The sequence below is a fragment of the Anser anser genome (assembly GCF_964211835.1).
Source record: "Anser anser genome assembly, chromosome: 2".
Classification (NCBI taxonomy): Eukaryota; Metazoa; Chordata; class Aves; order Anseriformes; family Anatidae; genus Anser; species Anser anser.
In genome coordinates this window covers 136486275-136513319 of record NC_139721.1, presented here as the reverse complement: position 1 = coordinate 136513319, position 27045 = coordinate 136486275, and the positions used below count along the sequence as shown (strand labels likewise).

Below are 27045 nucleotides of genomic sequence, written 5' to 3'. Positions count from 1 at the left end.
CAAAAAAAAATTGCTGCAGGTGTATATTGATAGTATTTTTTCAGGATTTCACTTTCCTCTGGAAATAGTTTTTGATTAAAAAAAAAAAGTGTAACCTGAACTCTTAGATGGCCAGCAATCAGTTGTCAGAATAAGAACTGAAATACTTCTCCAGAACTGAAGTCTCACGAATTTTTATTTAATGGCACGTACAACTAAGAATGCGGGGATTGTAAAAGTAGGGTCATGTATTAACTGACCGTTCCTTAATTTCCAAAAAAGAGACGACTGAAGAACAACCAGCAGTATTTTCTTCACGTACCCTGTTTTCTACAGTATTGTTTTGTTGCTGTTTTTTTTAAGATTAGTTTGTTCATTAATACGTCTTTCCCATAAACACGATATACATTTCAACCCAAGTAAAATACAGGCAGGGTTTATGGCTTCCAGTGAATGGTGCTTGCCATAAATAAGCACGGACAGGTAAGAGGAACCAGCACTGCGAACTGCATTGTCAAGGGGAGCAGTAAGGCCTTTTGAAGTGCTCTGAGCAGGAAGCAGCACAGCCTTTTTAATTAGAGCACATACAGCTGGAGGATATACAGGAGGAGTCTCTTCAGAATTTATTTTGGGAAGGGAGGGACATATCCTTCAGGTGTTCTCATTAATGCAGGCTTAAACACAGAGCATAAAACCCAGTATTTTAAAAAGGAAAAAAAAAAATAACCCTTTCCCCCCAAATACCAGGGCTGAAGTCCTGCTTTGCTTAAAATCAACTGATGTTTTGCCATTTAATTCAATGAGACCATAATTTCTTTAAAAATAATAATAATATGGACTGCTTGATCCTATTCCCATCAATAATAAGGCTGTACGTAGAAAACTGCTGCTGTGTTTTCAGTGTGTTTACATATAAATATATAGGAACATCAGCAGAAAAATAAAAATTAACTTCAAGCTCAATCCTGCTTTTCTTCTGCATGTGAGGCCACCCCTGATTTCACAAACAATCTCCACTGAGAGGTTGAAATCAGCTCTCAGGATCAGAATGAAATTATTTCTGTGGTATCAGAGCTTTGTATTTTTGTATTTTTTGTATTTTTATGAGAATTGAATTTGTGTCTGGAGGAAGAAATACCATTTGGTCTCCTTACTGAGCGCTGATAAAGTAAATTTAAAAATCTCTCGAAATGCTAAACTGGCAGAATTTGAATAGATGTAGGGTTTTGTTATGTGAGAGAAGCAATACCAGACGTACAAATACCGCTGAAAGAACTGTAAGCAGTTCTTTTAAACATCATAACTGAAAGTGATTGTTGTTTGCTTTTACCCTCTATCTGGTAGGTCATAATTAGTTTATAATTTTCAAGATTTCTGCATTCGATTAAGCAGTTTAATTCTGCTTTGCTATTTGCTAAGAAGAAGCCTGCCAGCACTTTTGCCTTTGTGTTAAGAAATCTTGAAAAACCTATTTTTGACTTTTAGACATCAGATTGGTGATGTCTAAGTATTTATGAAAACGGTAGAAAATATCACGTGTATTAATGTATTTAACTGCTAGCTATTGATAAAAATCTGTGTGAGAACCAGATATGATTGTTATTAATAGTTTTGTTTAATTTGAGAAGTAAGCCACATGATTATTTAGGTGTTATTTTATAAACCAATTAAGAAAATAGCTGGTTTTAGTTATGATATGCTACCTTCACATTTTTGAACTGTAACACGGTTTACGCTAGTGTCACTCCCCATATTTATTAAAAACTTTTCTCCCGCGTAATAGATGCTTTCTAATCAAAGTAACTAAAATCATTTGACCATACCATAGATTTAATCAATCTAATTCTTCTTAAAATCTCAGTTTAAAATAGCCAAGGGTATTTGTATGCTGCATTTTGATCTATGGATACCAGAAGTGATTTTTGTAGTAGCAATGCAAATCATCATGTTTGATTTATATTTAATAAATTAATATAAAAAACTTTAAAAGCAAAAAAAAAAAAACTACTTCACACCTTCATTCTTTTGCAAACTGAATATTATTATAAGAATCAGGATATGAGGTTTTCTGATAGCTTCAGGTTAGCAAATGCCGATTTGTTATGTATGTGTTCATTACATTTATTTTTTTGTTCGAGGCTGGAGAAAGTCTGTAGGTTATTAATGAATCTTGGTTATGGATGAGGCTAATAGCAGTTTATAGATAAAATTACTTATTCTTGCTCTGTTATATTCCTTTCAAACATACTATGTATGCCCTACCTTAGCTTTGAAAATATGAAGATGGTGTCTGTTTCTAAAAACAGGTAGAAGATCTATTTGCAAGCAGGTTTAGACATTACATAAGCAATAAAAGTGCAAATATATATATGTTTATGTGTGTGTATATATATATATATATATGTATATTCTTACCATGCAGGTTTTTCTGACTGCATCTTAATCTGTTACCTTGTAAAATCTTATTTCAAAACTGTTAAAAATCTGACAAGCAACTTCAGAGAATTTATAAGGTATTTTAAATGTAATTTTAGCAACATAATGCTACCATTATAAAATAACCTCGTATCTTTAAAATCTAAAATAGGCATGTGTAATTTAACCTATCACTTCTCCAGGTAGACAAATCTATTTTAAGATACTATGGTTTGAATATATTTTATCCTGTATCGCTGGAGAAAAGGTTTTCTATTTAGACTTTTAAACACTATTGCATGATTGCTTTTTATTTTGCTAGATAGTTTTGTGGAATAGTAATAGGATTTTACAAAACCATTGGATTCGAAAAAAAAAAAAAACCACCATGGGTTGTGTCTTGTGTCTGCAGCATGCATGCTGCGTGTTTTTATGTGGAACACTGAAAGAATGCTGTATTAACAACAACAAAAAACAGTTCTGGAGTTATAGATTTCACCCTTCTGAAAGATTTTGCTAAAAATTCAGTGCCTTAAATCTAAGCTGTGGAGCTCATTTGAAACAAATATCTTTGATCTACAGTTTTCTGAGAAACGTAGCTGGTTAGTGGATTAGTGCTCGAAAAATGTGGCATTTAGTCGTTGTTTGAAGAAACCCGTTTCCAAATGTTATGAAATTAATTTTGGCTGGAATTAAAATAGTTGGTTTTTTTTTTTTTTTTTTTTTTTTTTTAAAATCAGTGATCAGAAGAGTAAAACTTGCTCATTTTTTAATGCGATGGTATCCTGGATCAGTGACCCCATGTCAGATTGAAGCCCTCGGCTGTAGCATGCTAACGAGTAACATGCTTGGGACGAGGAGCGGGAGCGTGCTAGCGCTCATCAGTGAGGCTGCCTTGGACAGGACCTCGGCCTTGCACAACCCAGAGACGAGGCCAGCAGCTTATTTGCATCTGAATGACTTCCTAAAGGGGGAGGACAGTATCTGCTTTCTGATTGTTACCCAGCGTTATTTCTACATCGCCCCACAGACAAAATCCTTTCTCATTCCACTTGCGGGGCTGCATAAAGGGTAGTGTCCCGGGCCCTTTACGGAGAAGACATCTCAGCTTGCCAGGCCCGGTGGGCTGGCAGGTGCCTGCTCGGTTTGGGCAGGGTCTGTGACGGGGAACATCCAGGCGGAGAGGTGCAGGGCCAGCAGCCCCGCCGCAGTGCCCAGAGTCTCAGGCAGCCGCAGGGGTTGGGCTCCCCGCCGCCACGCACCTCGCTGACGTGCTGAAGGCCGTAGAGCTGACAGCAGGGAAGCTCTGCAGTGTTTGCTTTAAAATCATTTTTCTTGTGGATCTCTGGAGCTGTCTGGCAACTACTGTATAACGCTATAGCCTGGGAACTGAGGTGAAGTCAGGAAGACTTCTCGAATTTTAGACCAGGTTTCCATGCCACCTCCAAGCTGCACACTTCCCTCTCGTGCAGCAGCCTGCCCACAATGGGGACCAGAGGGCTCCCGTCGCTCCTGCAGAGGTGGCCCAGGCTCTGGCTCCTGTCCAGCTGCCTCTTCTCGCCAGGACTGTTCTTCAGCTCCGCCTCCAGTTGTAGATCCCACAGCATCCCCTTGTTCCCATCCCAACGTGTGCCTTAGGCTTGTTCCCGTGAGGCGATCTGGTGGGGGAGCCGCTATTGGCGCTCCCATCCTACCCCGTTTGCCCTGATTTAAAAAGCACGAAAACTAAAAAGCCTCGTCCAGGAGGCTGCCGTGCCAAGCTGCAGGCTCCTTGCTCAGGCAGGTTCTCCTGTTAAAGGAGCTGGGTGGAGCATCAGCAGGCTCGCAGGCTACTGTCATTCGTCTTACGAGGTGACCTAAATCAAGTGAGTGATCTGCCTATCTGGGACAGACACCCACACGGTTCCTTCCTCCTGCAGCTTCTTTTGATGCCCTCATTCCAGCGTAGATTGCAAATACTTAACCTAAGATCGCGTTCTTTATTCATCCCACATGTTAACCAGCACCTTTATGTATTCTTGCGGGTCACCTGTTAAGTTTGTTGGTCAGCTTGGGGCAGGGAGGGAGTTTGGAAATTAAACAGCATCCAGGTGTAGTTAAACAAGAAGAAGGCTCCTGGGAGTACAGGGATGCAGAAGAGAATTGTGGGAATCTATTGTAGGAGTTCCTAAATGTCTGCTCAGCTGTTCTCACCTTCTGCTGTGTCCTCGCTGAAGTGATTAGCTCAGGACTCTTCTTAATTAGTACCTGAGCTTTGACCTCTGCATCCAGCTGCAGAGGCGAGTATGAAATCCAAGGGTGCATCAGGGATTTGTCTACAGCAGTCAGGTTATTTGGGCCCTGGTCAGAAGTCAGGGTAGGACCGAAGCCAAGTCCTACCCTCAGTTGATTCTTGGTCATAAATCAGTGAATTTTGAGAAAGAAGCAGACACAGTTTCACGTGTCTCTGAGTTAAGGGGTAAAATTGTTTCGTTTACTGCCCTTTACAGTAGAAAAATCTTCCCTACTCATTCTAAGCAATCTCTTACTCTCTCTTTTAGCACATGTGATTGAAGAAACAATGAACCTTTTTTTTTTTTCCTCCCCCCTGACGAGAGGCTTGTGACTCACCCAGCAAAATTGGACGTTCAAAACTGACCCCTGGGTTTGCAGGCAGCGTGATTTTATTGTCCTTTCTTTTCCTATTGTTTCAACAGGTTCCCACAGCTAGCGTGACAATAGAAGGAGCTTCTGCCCTCAACCGTGTCCGCTGGGCCCAGGCTGGGAAGGAGGTAGCAGTTGGTGATTCAGAAGGCCGTATATGGATCTATGATGTTGGAGAGGTATTATTTTTAGTGTTTTCAAAGCTCAGGTCCCGCAAGTCACCACCTCCAAGTTTGAGAAAAGATCTTACATTGTTAGTCGTGGGACACCTCCAAAGAATATACCGTCTGGCTTTCAGTGGAGTCCCTGTTGGTTCGGGTTGCCAACAGCATGTTAGTTGTAAAGCCACCATGCAAAAGAGTTAACTAGTGAAAGTGTCAGGAGGAAAGTCTTTTTTGAAAATATCCAGTGTTTTTATTTTTATTTTTTTAAGTACAGTTGGAAAAAGTTTAAAAAGGAACATGAAGAGGAAAATATAGGTACAAAGAGAATCTCTTTTGTTCTGAAGTTGGTCCTGCAGGGTTCACCTCTTATATTCCAGCATCTCTTATTTCATGACTGGCTTAATGTTGTAGGTTTTTCTCAGCATGACATGTACAGAGTAAGAGGCTGTTGTTTTAGTGCTGAATAATGGTAAATATACTTGAAGATGTGCAAAGGTACTAAAAGGAGGAGATGAAAGGTGTCATTGCGGAAGACAGTAGCTGCATGTGTGATGAAGGGTATGTGGGTGCTGAGAAATAGCAGGATGTGTATTCTGTGTCTAACGCTGCTCTCAATTCACCCTACTACATATTGTAAAAGCCATCTAAACTGCAGTATGTTTGGCACTGATAGAATCTACTTCTGTGTTGATGAATAAGGTATAAAATGTTCTGTCGGCGTTACAATTCCTTGGAACAGTTAAGGGTGAATCTCTGAGCAATCAGCTTTTATGTAGAGAATTTGTTTTCTGTCATTATCTGTGATAGGATACTGAGATATCCATCTCTACACAGTAGGAAAACATTATGGAATACATACAGAATTATCTGTAACTCTCATAAAGTGATTTTATGGCCCATAGCAAAATTGCTTGTGCATGACTCATATTTTTGGATTGCATTTGCTTGTGCAGGAGTTGCCTTTCCTCACAAATGTTTGCTGAAACTTCGTGCCGTATTGTTAGCGTAATCTCTAAATTGGCTAAGGTTACTGCATTCAGGCTTGCACTACAACACTGCAGGTCAGGCTGTTTTTGTTTATTTTTCGTTTTGCATGACTGTTCTGAAAAGGTGTTTTTTCTGTCTTCGAAGTGATATGACAGGCTGTGGAAATGTCTGTGATGACAGCATGATCTGATCTTGTCTGGGAGTCTAGACAGGCTCCAGAAATGTTGTTTTTTTGCATATCATACATCAGACCATTCATAGGATTGTTTATCCCTGCAAGCTCACCCAGGAGAAAATAGATTTACTGTTACTGTGCAGAAGAAGTAATATTTAAGTTTTTGTCCTTTTCCTCTCTATAATCAGAACTCAACTTGCAAAATGAGTCACAGCGATCAACTCCGATCAGAAAGAAAGACAGTTTTCTATTACTCGAAAAGGAAAAAGAAAAGAGCCGTTCAACAGTGTTTATTTGCATGAGTCCTGATCAGTTTCAGAGTAACGTGTTCTGCTTCGTGGATGTTCTGTGTTCTGTCCGTGCAGAGCCCCAGGGTCTCCAGCTCAGCTCCATCCGTACTTACACAGTTGGATAGATGTCCATCCACATAGCAGCTGACAGGTCATGGGCTGTTGCCACGCCTCCTCCTCTTTTGTAATGAAGGAACTCATTAATTTGTTGCCTGGTTAATTCTGACAGCATCAGTCTCTGCAGTAATTCCTGCTTCAGAAGCTGCCAGAGCTGCTGTGCTGTTAGGGTGGCTTTTTCTGGTTTAAAAAAGAAGGTTGCTCAGCTATTCTCTGGCACAGCTCTTGTCGCTCTAAAGCCTTAAGTGAGTTGCAGAAATACTTTGCAGTTTGAGAGCCTAGAACTGAGGGCTCGGACAGTGAGGAATAGCCTCTTCGCTCGTTAACCCTCTGTGCCAGTTCATAAAGAGCCCTCTGATGAGTTATTTCATGCTCAGCTGTCCTCAGGCATGGCGCGCAGTGAATTCACAGCGTGTCCGTGTGCTTTTGGAAGTGCCTGGCAGAAATATGTCAGCCTTAGGCTCCCTCTACTTTAGTATGCAGGCACTGGCCAGTTCCTTGGCTCAGCTGGCATCCTCCTCTGACTGTCCTTTCTGCAGGGGTTTGATGCAGGGGCATGACAGGGCTGGCCTAATCGTTTAAAGGGGGCACTCCTTCTCCGCCCGTCAGCCAATCATCCCATGCCATATCCTTTGCTGTCCAGTTTTTGTGCGGGTACCAGTAGCACACGTCAGACCCCACATTATGGTGAAGGAGCTAAATCAGCAGAGAAGTAATGACTTTTTTTTTTGTTGTTGGGATATTTTTCTCCATGAACTGATTCCAAGCATCAGTGACAGTAGAAGGGACGTGATGTGAGCGCGTGGCTGTGAGCTGGACCACACAGCACCTGGCGGTGCCCAGATCTCCTCTTTGTCTCAGCTACGTTGCAAAGCCTGACACTCAGCCACGGCAGATGACCTTTCAGCTGCCGCACCCCACCCATCTCCTCCAGCACTGACTTCTGAAAAGGCCTCATCACTGGAAGAACTCAGCCCTGCCTGACTGATAACTCAGTAGGATCCATTTATTTGAAGGTGCATCTCTCTGATTTAGGATGGTGAGCGTGATTACTTGCATTAGAAAGTCAGCAGGCCACTTTACAAAGACCCTAAATATCTTCACCAAAGACATTAATGCTCCACTTTTACTGCACCCTTTTAAAGCCTTCCTTTTCTTGTGGCTGATCCAAATTATCATGTTAGATTAGCTGTCAGTTCATAAAACATTGGCTCAGTCAAAGAGATCTGGATATATATGTTACTGTGCTTTATTATCATAGAATCATACTACAACATCTTTGAATTTCACATTACCATGTAAGCAAATTTTCTTACATGCTTGAACATACAGAGTCGACCCCATGAATTTTGATCAGAGCAGAAAACATAACAATATCATATCATTAAGGAATAAATTTAAGTGATAGGGATATTTACTTTGGTAGATTCATCGCAGTTTTAAAGACCTAGAGAACAGTGATTGCTGCTATTAACCTATACATATAGGTTATATAACCGATATAACCTATATGGTGTAAAGCAAAACCATTGTATGGCCTAAGTGAAAATGTAAGACGCGAGGCCTAACCTTGCATCATTTGTGAAGGCAAGGAACTTGAGAAAGGGGCTGTTTTGCTTGGATTGCTTAGGATTTGGCCCTTCTTAAGATGTTACGCAGTCATAGTCGTTATGACACAAGGTATGGCAGAAACATGAAGAAGGTGGCAGAGTCCATGATCAGGGAGTTAAAAATAATGGTGACATTTTCAGTTAGGCTATATAATGTTATCTCCTTATACTATGTACTCTTAGTTGTTTGATTTCAGCATCGTGTCTGAAAATAACTGAACACATTTATTTTCACAGTGAGGGGTCTATTTTCTCCTCAATGCATGTGCTTTATGCCCATTAGCATTAATGGGAGTTATACACACACTTCCAAGGGAGAAGAGACTTAAATAGTCCATATAGATGTGCTCTTGTGGATCAGTAACCACTGATTTAAAGACTGTGAATTACAAAATAAAAACCTAAACAAACAACAAAAAACCATGATTGTTTCAGTGTGATGTGATCTTAAACCTAAATAACTTGAAGAGAGGATATAACCAGTCACTGTAAATACACTTTACTCTATGACAGATATAAAGATGCAAACCTTTGCCGGTCTAGTAGCTGAGATATTATTGTGGTGATAGTATGTAAAATGTGTTTTATCTTATTTAGTCTTATGGATTATTTACAGGGCAGCAAGTTTTCTATATGGTAGAAGTTGATTTTAGCAGAACATGGACCACTGACTATAGATTTATTCACATGTCCAGATGATTGATAGTTAGACCTAACTACATGTCTCTTTTGTACATACATTTTCTAGAAAGCTTGCTCCCATTGTGCATGCTTCAGTGATGTTACACAGTTGCCGCTGTCATAAATATTCTCTAACAACCACGTTTGTTGCTTACCTGGCTTATTGAGAATGCCATTTGCACCTCTGGTTGTGAAAGAAGCAACTTCTCTTCCACCTTCCATTCTTTCTTTTTTTTTTCCCATTAATCTCTTCCTGGTCATATTTTGTTTGCGTTGTGAATGAATAGATTGAAACTGGAAATCAATGATTTATTATTTGATTGTAACAGAATATAGTTCAAGTAAGTTCAGCACAGTATTGGAGAGTTTGAAACTAATCACCATGAGCTTATTCATTATTTTGTTAAACCAGTTACAGGACAAACCATTGCATCTGTTTGGTGGTCTTTCCGACAGCTGATTCTAGTCGTGCTTTTCGAGGATGACTAGTATGACAAGTGAAACTGGAGAAAAGCAAGAAAAGATCTTTCCCTGGACCATCCAGGAAAGCTGGCACTGCCAAAGGAAGCAATTACATGGGATTCTTTAAACAGTTATTACCTCTGTCCTTTATTCTTGCAGTGAAATCAGCATCGTGTTGACATCTACACGACTCTGTCAGGTTTCAGAGGTAACGTCTCTGTAAGCCACTTTCTGGCTGCTGCATCAAGCAGTTTGCATACTTCCCCATTTGCTCCATGACGGATATTTGCCCCATATCTCATTTTCAAGAACATGACCAGTGAAGGAGGAGCTGGCAACTGCCTGAAATATGTGGATGTGTTGGTGCCATAAGGAATATCCCATTGGTTCCTGTAAAATAAGTCGCTTTGATTTCAGCAGCCTGTAGCAGCTGTTCTGAGAGTCTTAGGGTTCGAGACAAGGAGCCATGCATATTCATGACCAACTCTCACATTTCAGCATGGCTATTTAGTCACATGGCTAGAGTGGAGAAGGGTTGGTACTTTGTAATCCTGTCTAGAGATCCCTGAATTTCACTGTGGATTTCATACAGAAAACATAGCCAGCTTCTCTTTCGTGCAGTTGAATTTCTGTTGTGCAGAGAGAGAAATATGAAACTAGGTTTTATGTCATTAACTTATCCAGGTAGATTTTCCAGTAGGTTTACTTCTGCCATTGTAAAGCTCTTGTAGAGCATATATGGAGTGAGGAAATGTTTTTGCCACAAAAGCAAAGCTGAGACTTGCTATAAAATATTTTATTTTAAAATCTGTGTTGAATTACAAGTGTTCTTGGAACACAGATAAATGGCTCACATACATATCATGAAGGCAAATTTGAGCAATAATAAGAGGTTGTGCTTACAACCAAGTTCTTTTCAAAAGCATACAAAGATCAAGTGAGACACAATAGTTACAACAACCAACACAAGCCAGGCATAAAGGGTGATTGAATGGATTGTGAGGCAGAGCCTCAATTTCACCATTGATATTTTTGCTATGAAGGCTGCAACGTTGGCCTCGGAGGATTTTAAAAGCATGTATTAACAAAGCAGAATCTTTTAAGAGTTTGTGGAAAATGTAAAAGAACTAGGGTTTTGATTTGCTTCCCCTCTGTCCCCAGTTTTATAATGTGCAGTCTTGAGAGACTTTTAAAACTGGAAGCTCTTAGAGATGACCAAAAAAACGGCAACGACAGCATATTGGGAACTCTAGCTTTATACTTAAAATAGTAACTGAAATATTGAACAGAACAAGCTCTTTGTCCCTTGTCATTTGAATTTAGACTGATACAGCCACTATTCACAAAGGGATTTTTTTGAAGTAGGTTAAATAAGAACTCCCTAATGAAAAAAATGCACTAGTTTGAAATCAGTCAATTTAATTACTGTGTTTTATGAAGGCCATTACCCATTGCTGATTACTAGGGTGATAAAATCTTTAAGCTTTGGTAGCCTCCATAGGGGGTGAGCCGATCTAAGTAGAGCAAAGTCCAGTCATTATCACCCTAAATACTTGTGTTTCTCATTACAATATTCATTACTTTAGGTTGCTGTGAATGCTTTGAGGTCTTTATGTAAGCGCTGGTTTATTCTCCTGTAGAAAAACAACATTATGTTGATAAGTTTAAACCAAGCATTTAACTACTTCTGCAGTTTAAAACAAGACTTGGCTATATCCCGACATATAAATGCATACGTTTATGCCTGTGAGCACCCGTATACGCTCGTATTTGTGACTGTGTGCTTGTCACTGATAAGAAATGGAGACAGAAATGAGTAGTCTTGTTTTTTCAGTCTGTCTTGGTACTTAAGTAGGCTTCATCACAGCAGACTGGAATAGGGTCTTGCACTTCTAGTGCTCTCATATTAGGGGAGTATTTTTTTCAAGAGGGAAACTGAGCCATGAAGGAACTCTACAGACTTACCCAAGACCTGCATCTGGCGGCTGAAGCTGTTTATCTCCAGCATCAGCCTAGGGCCATGAGGTTTACTTTCTCTGCCACCTTTTGCAGGTTGTGGTGCCTTGGTGCTCTGCTGCCCCTCTAAATCACCATCCCTGTGGCCTCCCGACTCACAAAGCAGCTTGACAAAACGAACATTATTTAAAAGGTGACTTCAGCATTGTTTCCCTTCATACTTAAAAATACGTGTATTTTAAAAGACCATTTGAAACATGCTCAGGGAGAGATGTGGGTCTGCGTTACTAGGAAATGAGACTGGCCTGCAGAAGGAGACTGAACAACGTGGTGCAACTAGCTGAGGAGGTCTGAGCCTGGTGGTTCATGTGGGAATATGTATGATAGGAGTGCTTAGTGCCAGAGAGGGAGAACTTCTGGGGCTGAGGACACGGCTGTTACCAGAGCATGTGGCTGCAAGCTGACCATAGGATCACAGAATCACAGAACGGCTTGGGTTGGGAAGGACCCCAAAGATCACCCAGTTCCAAACCCCTGCCATGGGAAGGGATGCCAAGATCAGGTTGACCAAGGCCTTGTCCAACCTGATCTTGAACACCTTCAGAGATGGGGCATTCACAACTTCTCTGACTGTGTGTTAGCTTAACTTCAGAAGAATATTTCAGACTGTCTGAAGACTGAAGTTCCAAGCGAGTAGGGAAGGTGGGGAAAAAACATCCGCTCAAGGTGGAGCTTGTGATGTGTTCGAATGCTATCTTGCAGTAGATCAAACCTGGCATACAGGGTCACTTTCCTGCCCGATGCCATCGTGTACACTTGTTCTTGGTAAAGGTGGTGTTTCTTCTGTTTTGCTATACATATAAATGAAGTTCCACCTTCATTTTAGTACTGGAAGATTATTTGTTAAAACTAAAGGAGAAGGTACCGGATCTTTAACAAAGGTGTCCTTTATCTCATTTGTTGATTAGACAATAGAGTTAAGCAGGCATTAGCAAAAACAGATAGAAAAGGAAGATTAGGTAGTCATCCTAAAACTTAAATTAATTCTTAATCCTTACCTTAAGATAATATCTTACTAGCTCCCCAGAGAATTTCACAGGGTGAAAAGACGTGAATTTCCAGTATGATACAGATATCTGTTGTAAGAATTCCTCAAGCCCTCATCATATGAAATAAAAAGCTTAAAAAAAAAAACAAAACAACCAACCAGCAGAAATCTGGCTCCAGTCCTTTCTGTTCATTTGCACACTACTTTTAAAGCCGACGTATGTTTCCTTTTCCCTTGCAAAGGCCCAGATTCTCCCCCTGCAGAGAGGATCAGAGAGAACAAGCCACATGTAACAGGAGTTAATCATGTAGCTTAATGCGCTATTAGAAGGCACTCAGATAACGAAGCGACGAGAGTGGCAGAAGAGAAACTGTAAGAGATCAGTCCCTCTCTGCACAGCAATGCCTGCAGGATGGGTAGAAGGGAGGGCAGTGTGTGACAGCCTTCGTGTAGGTATTTTCCTGCTGGAAAACAGTGTAGAGAACAAGAGAAAGAAGAAAAGGCAGGCACTGGATCTGATGTACGAGTCCATCCACTGTGTATTTGTTGCATCGGCAGCAGTGGTGGCCTCACTAGTAACTAGTAGCTCCTCAGCTATTGCTTCTCCTGAAAATCTCTGAAGAGGCTCAGAGGAAAAGACAGTCTGGGTCCAGGCTTTTCATAGTAGGTGTACATGAGGCAGTGGAGACAGAGTAAATGCTTTAGCTGATCTGCCGTGTTCTGGACCTGCATCATGGAAAACTGGTGGGGAACAGAGCTCAAGTAAATGCATGCTAATAGTTTTGCAGGGTATGTATTTTAAATATCTGGTTAGGCTGTTGGGTAGTATTTTCTCAGAAAGTTTTTATCCCCTCTGAAAGTTTTTATGCAAGTGTGGAAAATTTTCATAGCTTTAAGTAATGTGGAGTATGGAAGGGAAAAAGTACCAAACACAAAATTTAGTTTAAACTCAGTTTGCATGCAGCAATTTGCAAATCTAATTGAAATTCATATGCTATCATTGTGTTGTTAAACACTTCTGAAACAAGGGCTGCTTTGTATAATTAATTTTCTTCATGATGCATCTGTGGTTTCAACCTGTTGCATCCAATACCAGTTTTCATTTTGGGAATCCTTAATTATGTTTTTAATTTTTTTTTAATGTTTAGCAAAATGGTATGTATTTTGAACATGAAAACTATTTAATTCACGGCTTGGAAGGTAACGGTTACATTAAAATATCAATTGAGGAAAGCTGAGCCCTAATACATCGTATTCAGCAGCCAAAATTCCACGTGCAGTGTTTAATTTAAATATGAAATGTATCTTTGCCTATGTCTGAAACGAAGGAAAAAAATGCTATTTTGTGGATGAGCTTTTGCAGGTAATAGATGCAAAATGGAAGGGAAGGAATCCTCATGGAAACAAACTTCTCCAAAAAAAAGAGCAGTTCATAGGCTAGCATTGGTGGGAATCTGTCGGCCATCTGGGAGCCAGAAGGCAGTGGCAAAAGTCCTTCATGGTTCCTGTTCCGGACTGAACCACAGAGTGGGCTTGGCTGGCTTGGTTTAAAAAAGGAAGCCAACAAAGCTGAAGATACCGTGATTTGTTTCTTCCCTGAGGCAGTGGCGGCCCTTCATTCAGCTGGACTTCCAAGGAGACACCTTGGCCAGTGCAGTTGCTCCAGAGGCTGAAGTTCTCATATTTAAAGTAAAAATGATAAAATGATGGGGGTAGTTCTTCCAAATCGATGTAGTTGTCAGGTATTGGAAAGAACAACAGGTTGAAGGCTCCTTACCATCTCGTTTTGATCCATTTGGCATTTTTACATTTTTTAGTGCAATAATAATTGATAATATAATTTGGTAGAGAAGAAGTTCTTATGTGACCACTTAATTCAGAGCATTAAATGTCCTGAAACTAAAGAGAGAGAAAAAAAATCAGTGGCTTTAATTTCCATATTAAATTTATTTCCATAAATTCCACTCTCAGGACTAGGATCCTCATGGGAAACCAATATACCTGACTTTTTTTCTTAACCTGTAAATTGGTGGCACTGCAGAAGTGGTAGAAAGATAGGAACTGTAACATCTTTGCTGCTTAGGACACCTCTTCTGTAGCAAAATTATTAGCTTTTCTGAAGCACAGCAGATGCTCTTTCTGCTTTTGTAGCTGTTGAATTATATTAAATTTCTTTCATCTCGAAGGACCTGAGTAGATCTGTAGGTGAGGACTACCACAGCATGCCTGGCAAAAGCACCGGGGTGTTATGTGGAAATTCTGTAGCTTAAGAATAGTCCATAAGCTTATAATTTTAAGTTTGTATTTTAAGAGGTGGTCTAAGCAAACAATAGTAATCGAAATTTCAACTTTATCCTCTCTTTCAAGAGTCTTGGAGTTACTCAACATTTTATCTTCTGTAGTTGATAATCAAGTACAGCATTTCGATACATTAATTGAGGGAGGAAAAATCTGTTTGGTAGCTCGGACATCATTCTTTCTAATTATTTCAGGAGAGTCTGAGCCAACTCTGATATTATAGGTGGAACTGTAGTGTTGTCTGCAATTAAAGATACTTTCCACTTCCTTGTTTTCTTTTTCATATGCCCAATCAAGTACTAATCCTCCAGGCTGAAATTTTCTGTAATTGGTGTTTGCTTCCAGCACAGGTTTTGTGTTGTGTTTTTTTACCTTTTTTTTGATAAAGATTAAAGACGGTATCATAATGCAAAATGAGTAGCATTAGGGGAGTTAACCCTAACTTTGACATTTCCTATCTTTGAAGTGTTAAGAGCCTGCAGTCTTTCTGTCCTGTTAACGTGCATTTGTGTGTCTTGTATGTATAATTTACAGACTGTTTTAGTCTGTTCTCCTTCTCTCCTGTTAGCCTGGCATCAAGATGACTGCTAGAGACAAAGACGACTAAGTTTAGTAAAGAATTAATAGGCATTCAAAGCTTGGATTCCTATGCAGGAGCTTTACACAGTGCATCTTTGCTCTTTACATGTATATTATTAAAATAACACCATTGTTTGTTTTGTATTCAAAACACAATTTGCCATCAAATATGTAACAATTTAGCAGCTACTGTTCTCCTTAGGAGAAAAACTTGAAATTTGCTAAAATTATGTTCTGTTTCTGTTTGGGATTAAGCTTTTTTGTCATATAAACTAATATTTTGTCTTCTTTTTACTATGGCAGCACTAGTTAAATCAGAGCCTGCTGGTGAATTGCAAAGAAATAAATCACAACAGACATTAATCTAGATGAGGGCTAAGTAATTAACTTCATAGAAGGGTGGTGTATACTGTGTCTGTGACACTAGACTGACTGCTGTGCATAGAATAAATGCAGTATTTAGGCTGCCTATGGTATTCCACCCCTTCAATTAAGTAAACAAATATATATAGAGCTACTCTGGAGTGTATCCTTTGTGGTCTAAACACTGTGTCTTATTAAAATCATCTGCATGCAGTATGTGGGGTTTGAGTTCCTGCCAGTGGTTTCATCCATTGTTAGCAGTGATGCTCAGCTCTCCCAAGAGTTAAATACAGTGGTACTATAGTTATGTGAAAAGGGTGCTCTTGGTTACTTTGGTGGCCATTCCGTTGCATATTACCTCCCACTTTGTTTCCATCCATGTGTGTGGCATAGGGTGTTGCCTGGAAAAATATAGGCTTTTTCAGGAAAAAAGAAATCCATATAGGTTGAGAAAAATGTCAAAGGCATTCTGTAATGGATTCTGCGGGGCAAGACCAGGGCCAGAATAGGTGCATGCCTGCTGACTGCGTGTGTGTGTATCAAGATATTTAATATTTACATCAATATATCTGTTTTTACCTCCCTGTCAGTGATAATAACATCTGTTGAACGCTGGAAGATAAGATCAGTTGTTTAAAGGAGAACTATCGCTCTTGTTTCTGATTTGTAAGCATTATGATCGTCATCCCACAAGTATTCCCTTTTACCCAGAGAATTAGACCGATTTGTCTGTTCTACTTTGTAGAAAAGATGAAGCTGAAATAGTTACATTTTATCATCATAAAATATTTTTACCTACAGTGTCATAAATGCATTCAGATGTTAATCCATTGCACAAAGTATTTGCAGCAGATTTCTTTTCAATGCAGCACGTAATTTTAGAAGGTGATAAGGACAGTATAGGTTGACAAAAATTCTACCTAGGGAAAAGAGCTAAAATGATATTCTTCCGAAGCTGCATTTATTTGGTGTTGTTATTAAACTGAAAGAATATAAAGATGGTGATAAACCACACACAGAGATAACTTAGTGTGAATTCTAAGATTTCAGTCATTAAAGTTGGTTTGCTGTACTTGCTGTTTTTCACAAACTCAAATTAATCTGAATGTTTTCTCGTGCTTTAATTAGCTAGCTCTTCAAAGAGTGATTAACCTGCCTTTGTCAAAAATTATAATAGCAACAGAGCATTTTAGATATGAGGAGCATGAATTTTCATGTCGTTTTGATTTTCCTTGTTGAATGTGAAGTTTTTTTTGCACATACAGCTCTGTCAAAGTGGAGACAAGTCAATAGGATTGTCTAAAATAAGACCAACTTTTACCTCCGAACAGCAGAAAACCCAAATGCAACTAATAAAGGATGCAGGTTGATCAGAAAGTTCCTGATTTCTCAGAGTACAGTGACTAGCTATAGAAACCCATCGTGTAATTTAGGTCAGAATAAGGTTTTCTATATGCAAAAATAAGAAAATAAAAAATAAAGCATTGTACTTATATAAACTGTTTGAATGGGTCACCTATTTTTGACTCGGGAACCTCCATCACCCTTAAAGTGTATCTTGGACCACCATGCAGGCTCGTCTGCAAATGTCTAATTGAAAACAGTGTGTGGCAATACGGTTCGGCAGGCCGTCTGCAGACCACATACGTTTGGCAGATTGCTCCAAGCCGTGGTGTAACGCTTCATTTTCAGATTCTCCTTTTACACCTGTGTTCAGGGAACGTGTGTGTTAGAGGCGATTATAGATCGTTTGGGTTGGAAAAATTCAGTCCTCCATATTAACCCAGGAGTCAGAGACGATGTTGAGAAAGGCTTTCCTGCGCCTGTTTTTCATCTGAGGTATCCAAACTCCAGGTGAAGATGAAAAAAATGTGATTATTAACCTGGTGATTCGGATTGCACAGTCCTTTAACTAGTAATCGGTGCTGCAGTTTCTATACCAGTATCATAGTGACAGGTAAATTGACCCATGGGGTATAGTCATTAAAAAGAAATAAAATAGGTTGAATACAATCTACTGTGCTCCTTCTGAGAGTTTGGGAAGCCATCTACTCCAAAGTGCTGCTCTTGAAATTGCTATTGTGTTTTTCCTCCTTCTTAGGAGAGTCCATAGCCCTCACAGGAGAGCGGTGCTGGACAAGAGCATGGAGGGATGGAGGCGGAAAGAGTTGTCCACCCTCATCTCAAAGACTTAGAGGCTCCAGGAAAGGCAGTGAGCCAGGAATCAAGTGAAATATCCTCATTGAATAATTCATTTGCGGGAAAGTGTTTTTTCAAGGAAACTGAAGCTATACAGTGATTTGGATAAATTGAGCTGAAACACTTTCAGCAATAAAAAAGATGGATAGGAGGGGAATATACTGAAAAACTTGAAATATGTTATAATATCTTATTTCAACCTCCTGGATAGATTCCTCTAAAAGCCATATTCAGAGGTTGGATTTTTGTTTTGTTTTGCGGTGGTGTTGTTCAGGCTCAAAATTTTTTTTTTTAAAAATAGACCTAAATTAAAAGAACAAGTGTTACCAGGTGTTGAATCTGAAAATGAAGTTAAATTTATGCTGATTTGTGTCTTCAGGCACTGTTTTTCTGTTGGTTTTCTGCTTGCTTGGGCAGCCCAGCACTAGCTGGCACAACTGGTGGTGTTGACAGGTGTCTGGTGTTGAGCATCTCCTCTTCCTGAGTTCTGCATGAAGATTTTCTGAGTATTAATGTTTGGTGAAGTTCCTAAGAGCACAGTTTCTGTAAAAAACACAGGAAACACAGTTTGTGTTTGTACTATCTCTGGTGTGTGGATTGGAAGCTGTGCACAATGAGGAAATCTCTGCTTCGATGAGAAGATGGAGGAGGCTGTTCCTGATGAAACCCCTGTTTGTGCCTCTACATGTGACTGGCTTGCCTGGTGAGACTCAGGGAGAGAGGGAAGTCCCTTATTCTCTTACCAGAATGTGTATAAGCCATCTCCTTGGTCAGTGTTAGCATCAAGGGGAGCACGTTTGTGGTTCAGGGCTGGAAGACTAGCAGGTAGGTAATGTGCTTGGCTAGGGTGATCACCCAGGTAACACCGAGGCCTCAGAAGTTTCGGATATCCAAAGGTTCTGTGGTGGCACTTTGAGGTAAGGATTTTGTCACGCCCAAGGTACATCACATGGAACTTTGACCTGCGGGCCGGGCAAAGCCAGGTGCTCATCAGGCAGATCCTGGCTGTTGCTACCCTTGAGTCTGGTTATTTTATCCTTTATCTACAAGTGCAGAATAGGCACAAGTTGGAACAATCTTGCCTTTAAGCTTTACAAGCCTTCATAGAGTCATAGAATATCCCAAGTGGGAAAGGACCCACAAGGGGCCAACTCCTTGCTCCACACAGGACCACCCAAAACCAAACCACGTGTCTGAGAGCGGTGTCCAAACACTTCCTGAACTCCAGCAGCTCAGTGTCATGACCACTGCCCTGGGCAGCCTGTCCCAGTGCCCGAGCACCCTCTGGGTGCAGAACCTTTCCCTAACGCCCAGCCTGACCCTCCCCTGTCCCAGCTCCATGCCGTCCCCTCGGGTCCTGTCGCTGTCCCCAGAGAGCAGAGCTCAGCGCCTGCCCCTCCGCTCCCCTCCTGAGGGAGCTGCAGGCCGCCATGAGGCCTTCCCTCAGCCTGCTCTGCTCGGGGCTGAACAAACCCAGGGACCTCAGCTGCTCCTCATGTGTCTTGCCCTGCCAACCCTTCACTACCTTTGTAGCCCTCCTTTGGACACTCTAATAGTTTTATATGCCTCTCATATTGTGATACCCAAAACTGTATGCAGTTGCTTCTAAGCTGTTACATTTCTAAGTCTACTGTAACTTCATGACTCTGAAAAAGATAGGGAGAAAACAACCAACCTTCTGTAGTTGATCTGTGTGATCCAACTAGACAAATCCTGTCTTTCCAAATCTAGACACTGTTAAGACCATCTCCAGACCTGAAAGCTCAGCTCAGTGCATTATCACCAAAACAGAAGGGGTTGCGAGTGATCCTAGAGACAAGGGGCTTCTAGTTGGCCAGGACTAGTAGGCAGGGTCCAGCTACCGCTAGCTGTGGGGAAGGAGCTGAACAAGAGGAGAGGGAGATCTCAACTCCTAATTTATAATCCTTTTGTCCAGCGCACAGCCAGTCTCATTTTTGGGGTTCAGCTGAGCTCACTTCACATGGGGGTCTAGGCCTGCTGGTTGGGAGGTGCTGCCCAGGGAGGGTTTCCTTTACCAGCAGTGTTTGTGCTGCACCGTGCGGTCAGGAGGGGCGTTCCTGGCAGTTACCTTTTCTCACCTGAAGTCTGCATGTCTGAAATCATGGTAGTGGAGTTGGTGGAAAAATTTGTTCTGAGAGTTTGCATCACGTAAATCAGCTTTTGAGTGCCGTCAAGAAACAGTTTGTGGACTAGCCGAAATAAAATCTTAAATGTGTATAATATTTAGTAAGTTATATGTTATTGATCATATATAAACAGTTACAGATACCAATTTTATAGATACTGAGTGCTTTTGGAGGAATGTTTTATGGAAGTGAATGGGGGGGGGTGTCTAAAAAGGTTAGAGTGATATAAAGAAAACATTGATTTGATTTTTGAGAAATGGCAGGACCCCAGTTGTCTTGAGTTAAATAGCTTCACCCAATAAAAAATGGAATCAGTGTTTTTGGTAACATCTTGGTAAGATGTTTTCTTGTACTAAGTTCTCCTTCCTGTAACCAGATGAGCACATGTAACTTCGCAAGCAGAAGCAGGTTTGTTTGGATGCGTAAACTTGTAGTTACGCTTGGAGGTCCATAGACTTGCAGCCTGAACTCTTGATATTTTAAAAGCCAGACAGAAGACAAAACTACCCCTCTTCCAACAGCTGAACAAAGTTTGGCTAAAGTCATCCCATTGCTTTGATAATTCTGGCTTTCCTCGTTAGAATTAACATCTGATGCAACCTAAATATATCGCAATATTTAGGCTAAAGCAGTGTGGGTAATTTAGTCAATTAATTAGCTGCAGGTAGCGCTTACATTCCCTTTGAAGGGATCAAAGGAAAGCACTTAATAACGTTTATTTTCTTGTTCTGCTCCATACCGCAGTGTCAGTTCATTCAAATAACCTTATGACCCAAATGTTAATGTAAGTTATTATATTACCTTATTATGCTTTGGTGAATGTTTCTACTCTGTGTAGAGTTTGTGACTGCTGGAACTCAACACATGCTGCTTTGTAGTAACTGGAAGTGGACAGAAAAATGGCAAAAATGCCAAACGGGTGAGGAACCCTAAATAGCTCTAAACCCCTGCCCTTCCTCTGCAAAGTATCTCTTCGTTTCTTCCCCCTTACGCTGGTATTTGCAGTGTAACTACTTCAGCAGGAAGGCTGAAGAGGAGAGTCCACAGTCGGACACAGGCCTTCAACATTTGTCAGTGTAAGTACACACAGTTGAAAGAACTTTTATGGAAAATGACTGGAAGGGGAGCGTTAATTCATACAAGAATTTGAATTGGAGTTTGTGGATGCTTTTGTTTTTATTTGTGGTCTTTTGCCTTATAACTTTTGTGGTTCAGCTTTAGGGACTTCACAGAAAGAAGTAGGGGAATAAAAGTCAATTTTTCCCTTGACTTCAATATTGCCAAGGTTTCCCTCTCCATCCCTGAGGAATTTCTATTAGAGGGGTTTGTTCTACTAACAGTCTCTTAGCAGGGCTGGCCCCTCATTGAAAGCATGATGCAGTATGTAGGATTTAATAAGGTAAAATAAAACAAAGATCTAAGTAATTAGATTGCATGTGGACACTGAGCGTTCTCATCTGTGTGCTGATGGCCTTCACTTCAATCATTAATTGTTTTGTCAATCGAGACATTAAAAAAGGCCCTGTCCCTCCTCCATCTGTCAGCTAACCATATTGCCTACCTATATTTGCAGGGAGATTTTTCAAGTTTGAGAATTTTCAAGTTGTAATAGCCTGGAGTTTGATTTTATTTGTCTGTGGCCATGCTGTGGAGTAGAGGGAATTAAATGATCTCAATGTAATAAATACATAGATATTTTTTTTCTTTCAACATACTGTCTTCTTGAGCCATTTAATACAGTGTAATGCCATTTGGGATTTAAAAAGACAGGAAGAGATGAGGCTTTATTAAATTCAGAGAGTCCTTCGACTAAGATATTGCTCCACTTTATATAAGTCTCACTAATTCCTAGTAGTAAAATCATTAATGTTTTCATTCAGCAGTTTGATCAATGACACTGTCCTATGCATCATGAGAAATAAAATCTTTTAGGACACCAGCAGTAGTTAACAGTGAATTTGCTACACACACATGTTGAGTGCATCTATAACAGAAGGATCTTTGCCTTGTCCCTTCGCTGACTATGTAGTAGCTTGCACAGGAGTGTGACTGTGACCGAACCTGTGCTACAGGTACTTCCTTGTGTGTTGGCAAACTGACCTTCGCTTTGGTGTTGCATTTCCTTCTGCTTAACATTCTTCAAAGCACAGAGCTTGCTTTCAACTAAAGACCACAGCAGACCCACATCTGTGTGTGTGAGACAGCTGTCTCAAAGGGTTTGCTCCTGTAACTCCCATCGCCATTTCCTAGAAAAGACTAGGAGAAAAGTGCAATGAGTGGAAGGCGGAGAGAGGGAAACCAACCCAGCAACGCTCTGGGGGCTCATAGCTTCACACTGATGGCATTTCTTGGTCTGTAACATCAGTAATTGAACTGTATTATATTCAGTATTTTAGTAGGCAAAAAAAAGTTACCACACGCCAGCCCTTCATAATGTAGCTGAGTCACTGGAATATGCACTCTATACTGGAAGCTTTAAAACGTACACTGGATTTTTCCCCAAAATATTGTCTGTAGAGGCAAAGCTAGATACAAAATAGTTGAAAAGCTCATTGGCTTTGTTGAGATCTGGAGGAGTTGTTTAGACCCAGCGTTGCAGATACCTACCCACGTGATTAAGGTTGAACTTGCAGTAGTTATGTGGACCTCTTTCGCACAGGGTTAACATCAGGCTGATACGCAAGTTCTTGCTCGAGTTGGGTGTGCTAATTCATGTACTGTGTCCTTTTCTCAGTCTCCAGCTATAGGGATGGAAGGAGAGGAGAAATTTGCTTCTAATACAGTGCAGCACACCGCACTGCTTCGTGCACGCCTCTCACCTGCTAGTTCCAGACGATCACAGTCAGCAAGCCAGCTGCGTGACGTTTGGGGTGTTTGGGAAGAAGTAAGCCAGTACAGACTACGCTGGGTACTGCAGGCTGGGTTAGCTAAGATCTTACTTGTCCTTTAGTCTAAAGGCGTGCCTTTGCTAAGGTGTACTACTTTACTTTGTGCCCTGTAGTATGTCACGTTGCTTCTTGGTGCCGAACAGTTGCCTTCTTCAGTACCAAGCACTGCACAGGATCTCGATACAGCTCTTTGCTCACACTGTGTTCAGGACACGGTCTCAGGGCTTGAAGATGGCAGTAAAAGAATGCATGGTTAATGTGGGTGTTTGTTGCCATTTTCTGGAATTGGAGTTAATGAAAATGAAGTTTGAGAAAACTGCTTGGTTTGTTTTGCTTTCCATAATTAGCTCACTCCTACTTTGCATTATCTTCCAGAAATTGCCATGTTGGATCTAGCTAGAACCGACTGCAGTGTTATTTTGCCATATCACTAAAGAGTTTTGACAGGAAGTTTAGCTGTTTGGATTACATGTTCCTCTTGAAGCCTGATGTTCAAGAGCTCTTCATTAGAAACATCAGTGGTATTAAATAGAAATGGATCTTGCGTGATGCTTTCAAAAAGCAGACTGTCCCCGCAGCCCCCAGTTGCTGTCACATTCCCATTATGATGCGTCTTTTGGTAATTCCTTAACGTAGAGGAGGGTAACTAAAATAACACAATGTATTTATTTTACTGTTAGGAGTTTTAACGAACTTCAGGAAAGTGGTTTCAGTACGGTGTTGTAAAAGCGCTGTTACCTTGCGCACGTTGACCTTGGTCCTGCAAACAATTACTCGTGGGCACGGCCTCGCCGACTTCAGGCGGGCAGCGCGCGAGTGTGCAGTGACACGCGCGTGTATGCACTCGTACGGGCCAAGCCTCTCATCGTCTGGAAAGTCTTGACACGTTAACAAAGGGCTAGGCTTCGCAGCGAACGCTTCAGCAGAAAACTTTTCCTCAAGATCACAGCGTGTTAATGCTGCGTTGCATTCCTCCCCCAGCTGGCTGTTCCGCACAACGACGAGTGGACCCGTTTCGCTCGGACCCTGGTGGAGATCCGTGCCAACCGAGCGGACAGCGAGGAGGAAGGGGCCGTGGAGCTGTCGGCCTAGAGGAAGAGGACGAGCAGCGCCCGCCACCGCCGCCAGAGCAGCCTTCCCCCGCCGAGTGTCTGGTGTTCAGTGTCCGAGTCGGTCTTGCTGTGGCTGTCGATGCCAGTGTCCGTGCCAGTATTGCTCAGAGCATTCCGTATTAATCACACGGCTTTGCACAAGGCTGAAAATATCCAGAGCATTTTCATACTTTATATTTCTGTCTGAAAAGTAAGAAAGAAAAGACAAATCAACCCTTTATGGGTTTAGTTGTTGCCTTTTAACTACTTAGTAGCTGTATTTAATAGCTAGGAACCCCTGGTTAAACTTGTGCTCACATTGCCCTTCTGGCATAGTCCTATTAAATCCATATGAAGCCAGATATGATTATGTGCAGATGTGGTGTGCTTCACTGTATGGGACTGGGCCAAAGACTTTAGATGTGGTGTTTCACATGGTGACTTACATTATGAATGGATGTACTATATGAAAGTTGCTGCTCCTTATTTATTGCGGTGTGCTGCATGGAACATATTTATTTGAAAGCATTAAAATAAACGATCCTAAAGCATGTGCATAATGAGAGAACTGCATTGTCTGTGTGCTGCTGTAGAGGTTACGTTAACGTCCACATAACAATTACGGTACATCAGTCGTGCTTAAGATGCAAGATCTATAAAGGTTGGCTTGAGTGGATGCAATGACTTTCTTTTCCTTTTCTTCTTCTTTTTTTTTTTTTTAAGATGCCTATTATTTCTAGGCACTTGAACAATATTTCAGATGCAGTCGGTCACTGATACTTGTCATGCAAGTTAACACTAACAGTCTGACAAAGGGTTGTGGTTCCCGGCTATGACACTAGTATTGCCAATAAAACGTATCCAGCCTGTTCTGTCGCAGCGTGGTTGATCTTCCCTTGCCAGCAGCGCTCGGTGCGTTCGGTAGCAGGCACGGGGAGGACGTGACTTCCCCGCCGCGCAGAGTGCTTGTGCTGCTGCTGCATCCGTGGGTGCACTCGGGTGCTGGGACGGGCCAGCCATGGGCTTGCGGGCAGCAGATCCTGCTACAGCATTTTCGCAGGATCTGCTGCCTGCAAGCCCGAGGCAGTGGGCACAGACCTGTGCTCGCTGAGGCCCGGTGGGACGCGGCCGAGTGCTAAGGGAGGCGTTGAGGCTGCCAGCTGAGCGCTGCAGTGGCACCAGGCCCTAACAGAGGGGCTTGCGCAGGCAGGTTAACATCACAGCCAGGAGCATGGGCGGGTGGACAGCAATGAAGATGTTGTAAGCTTGCAGTCATGTTTAGGGCCGTTATCAGCTCATGCTCTTCAGTGCTATGGTCACATCCAGGAGCAGGGGGAGGTCTCTGTGCTGCTGAAAGCCGGAGCGGTCTAAGAAAATGAATCACTTGGAGAAGCTGGATATCCCTTGTCCTCTTGCTTGGTAGCTGGAAGGAACTGCGCAGGCTGGGTTCTTCGTGGTGGGACGGGCCATGTCGCAGTGCCCGTGAGGCTGCGGTGAGCAGGGCGCTGCCCCAGACGAACTCATTCACACAGCACAGAACAAATCTGCCAGGGGCCTCGTGGTCACAGTAAATCCACGCCTGGGAGCATGTGGCCACAGTGCGAGACAGCACACAGGTGCAAAGGGAAAGGTTTAAAGCACGTTCTGGTGTTTCCCGGTCATTGTAAACAGTGCATTGAAAGCGGCAAATTTGCTTCCGCAGCTTCCATATTGCATTTCAGTTTTTGGAACTGAAGTAGGGGAAACTGAGTATTTACCTTCCAACCTCTCCCTGCTTCGTTGCATTAATAGCTTGTAAAGTCGTCTTATGGGATGACTCAGAACAGCTCCAGAATTTGCTGCTGTGTGCAAATGAAAGTTGTACCAAAGGTCCTCTTTCTCCCCAGCGCAGCACTGGGGTGTCACAGAGCAGAGGTGGGAACGCTTCCCAAAACAATGGGAAAAACAAACAAACAACAACAACAAAACCCACACACCTTTTTTTTCCTCTCGCCTCTTCTTTGAGCAGAACTCAGCAGGATACAGCAGGAGCAAGCAAAAGCCCCAGATTTCCACAGAGCAACACCATTGACGGGCCCGTACATGCAGCAGAAGCAGATGGCAGCGAACCCTACAACAACAAACCCTGCAACCAGCAGCTGGGCCTTGACGCCCTGCTGCTGCTCACCACTGCCCTGTGGTGCAGTTCGGGCCCAGCCCTTGCAGGAATCGCTAGCAGGTTTATTTTGTTAGGGCAATTTTCCTGCTGCTGAACAAATAGCTCCGCCTTACCGGCTTTCCGAAGGAGCCAGTATGAGAAGACAATGCCCAGGCTCTGCCCAATAGGGAAAGAAATACAAACCCACCCTTTATTTTCAAGGAGGAAGAATGTTCTCGAGGCCCCTTTGCCTACAAACACCCAGAGAACAGAAGGAGGAGCACGAGGAGCATGCCCCATCCTCTCGTGACGCTGGCGTGCTGCCACCTGCTCCCGTGGGTGAGAACAAGCTGGCAACAGCCCCGGCTTTGCTTTGGGGCTGTGGCACCTGAGCTTTCTGCAAAGTGAAGGCCACAAACTGGGCTCAGACTGAGCCAGCGAGGGCTGCATCACCAGCAGGGTAAGAAAGTGCAAGCTCATCAAGGGCGATGCAGCAAGCAGCGCAGGAAGGTGAGCAACGCGGGCTGAGAAGGGCAGGGCTGACTCACAGAAGAGGGTTAGGACGGGGTGGAGGACTGTGAGGTGGGAGAGCCAAAGGTCCTGTGCTTGATGAAGGGCAAAGCAGCTTCCCTCAACTCCAGTGCCCAGATCAAAGCCACGGCAACACAGGTGAGAGGCAGAGGAGTAGGGATTTGCTCTAAAAGGAGCTGTGCGGGTGGCACTGGGGATGAGAGCTGAAGGCATTAGCTAAAAGCGGCAGCAGCGTTATTTCACCCACGATATTGCTCTGCTTCGAGACCCCATGGTAACAGAGGA

General features: G+C 42.1%; 1 protein-coding gene across 15 annotated transcripts in view; it reads left to right on the top strand.

Moving 5' to 3' along the window:
• The window catches only part of DYNC1I1 (dynein cytoplasmic 1 intermediate chain 1), a 190984-nt gene extending 166020 nt beyond the window's left edge, over positions 1 to 24964 (top strand). For 8 of the 15 annotated variants that reach the window (XM_083822479.1, XM_083822478.1, XM_083822473.1 and 5 more), the window contains 2 exons: positions 5091 to 5216; positions 23983 to 24964. In XM_083822479.1, the coding sequence (XP_083678605.1) occupies positions 5091 to 5216; positions 23983 to 24093 (237 nt within the window). In that variant the 3' untranslated portion in view covers positions 24094 to 24964. Of the gene's footprint in view, positions 1 to 5090; positions 5217 to 6551; positions 21190 to 23982 lie in introns of all 15 variants that reach the window. The other 7 variants (XR_014578996.1, XR_014578997.1, XR_014578998.1 and 4 more) reach the window with 2 other exon arrangements.
• Positions 24965 to 27045: the final 2081 nt, after the last annotated feature.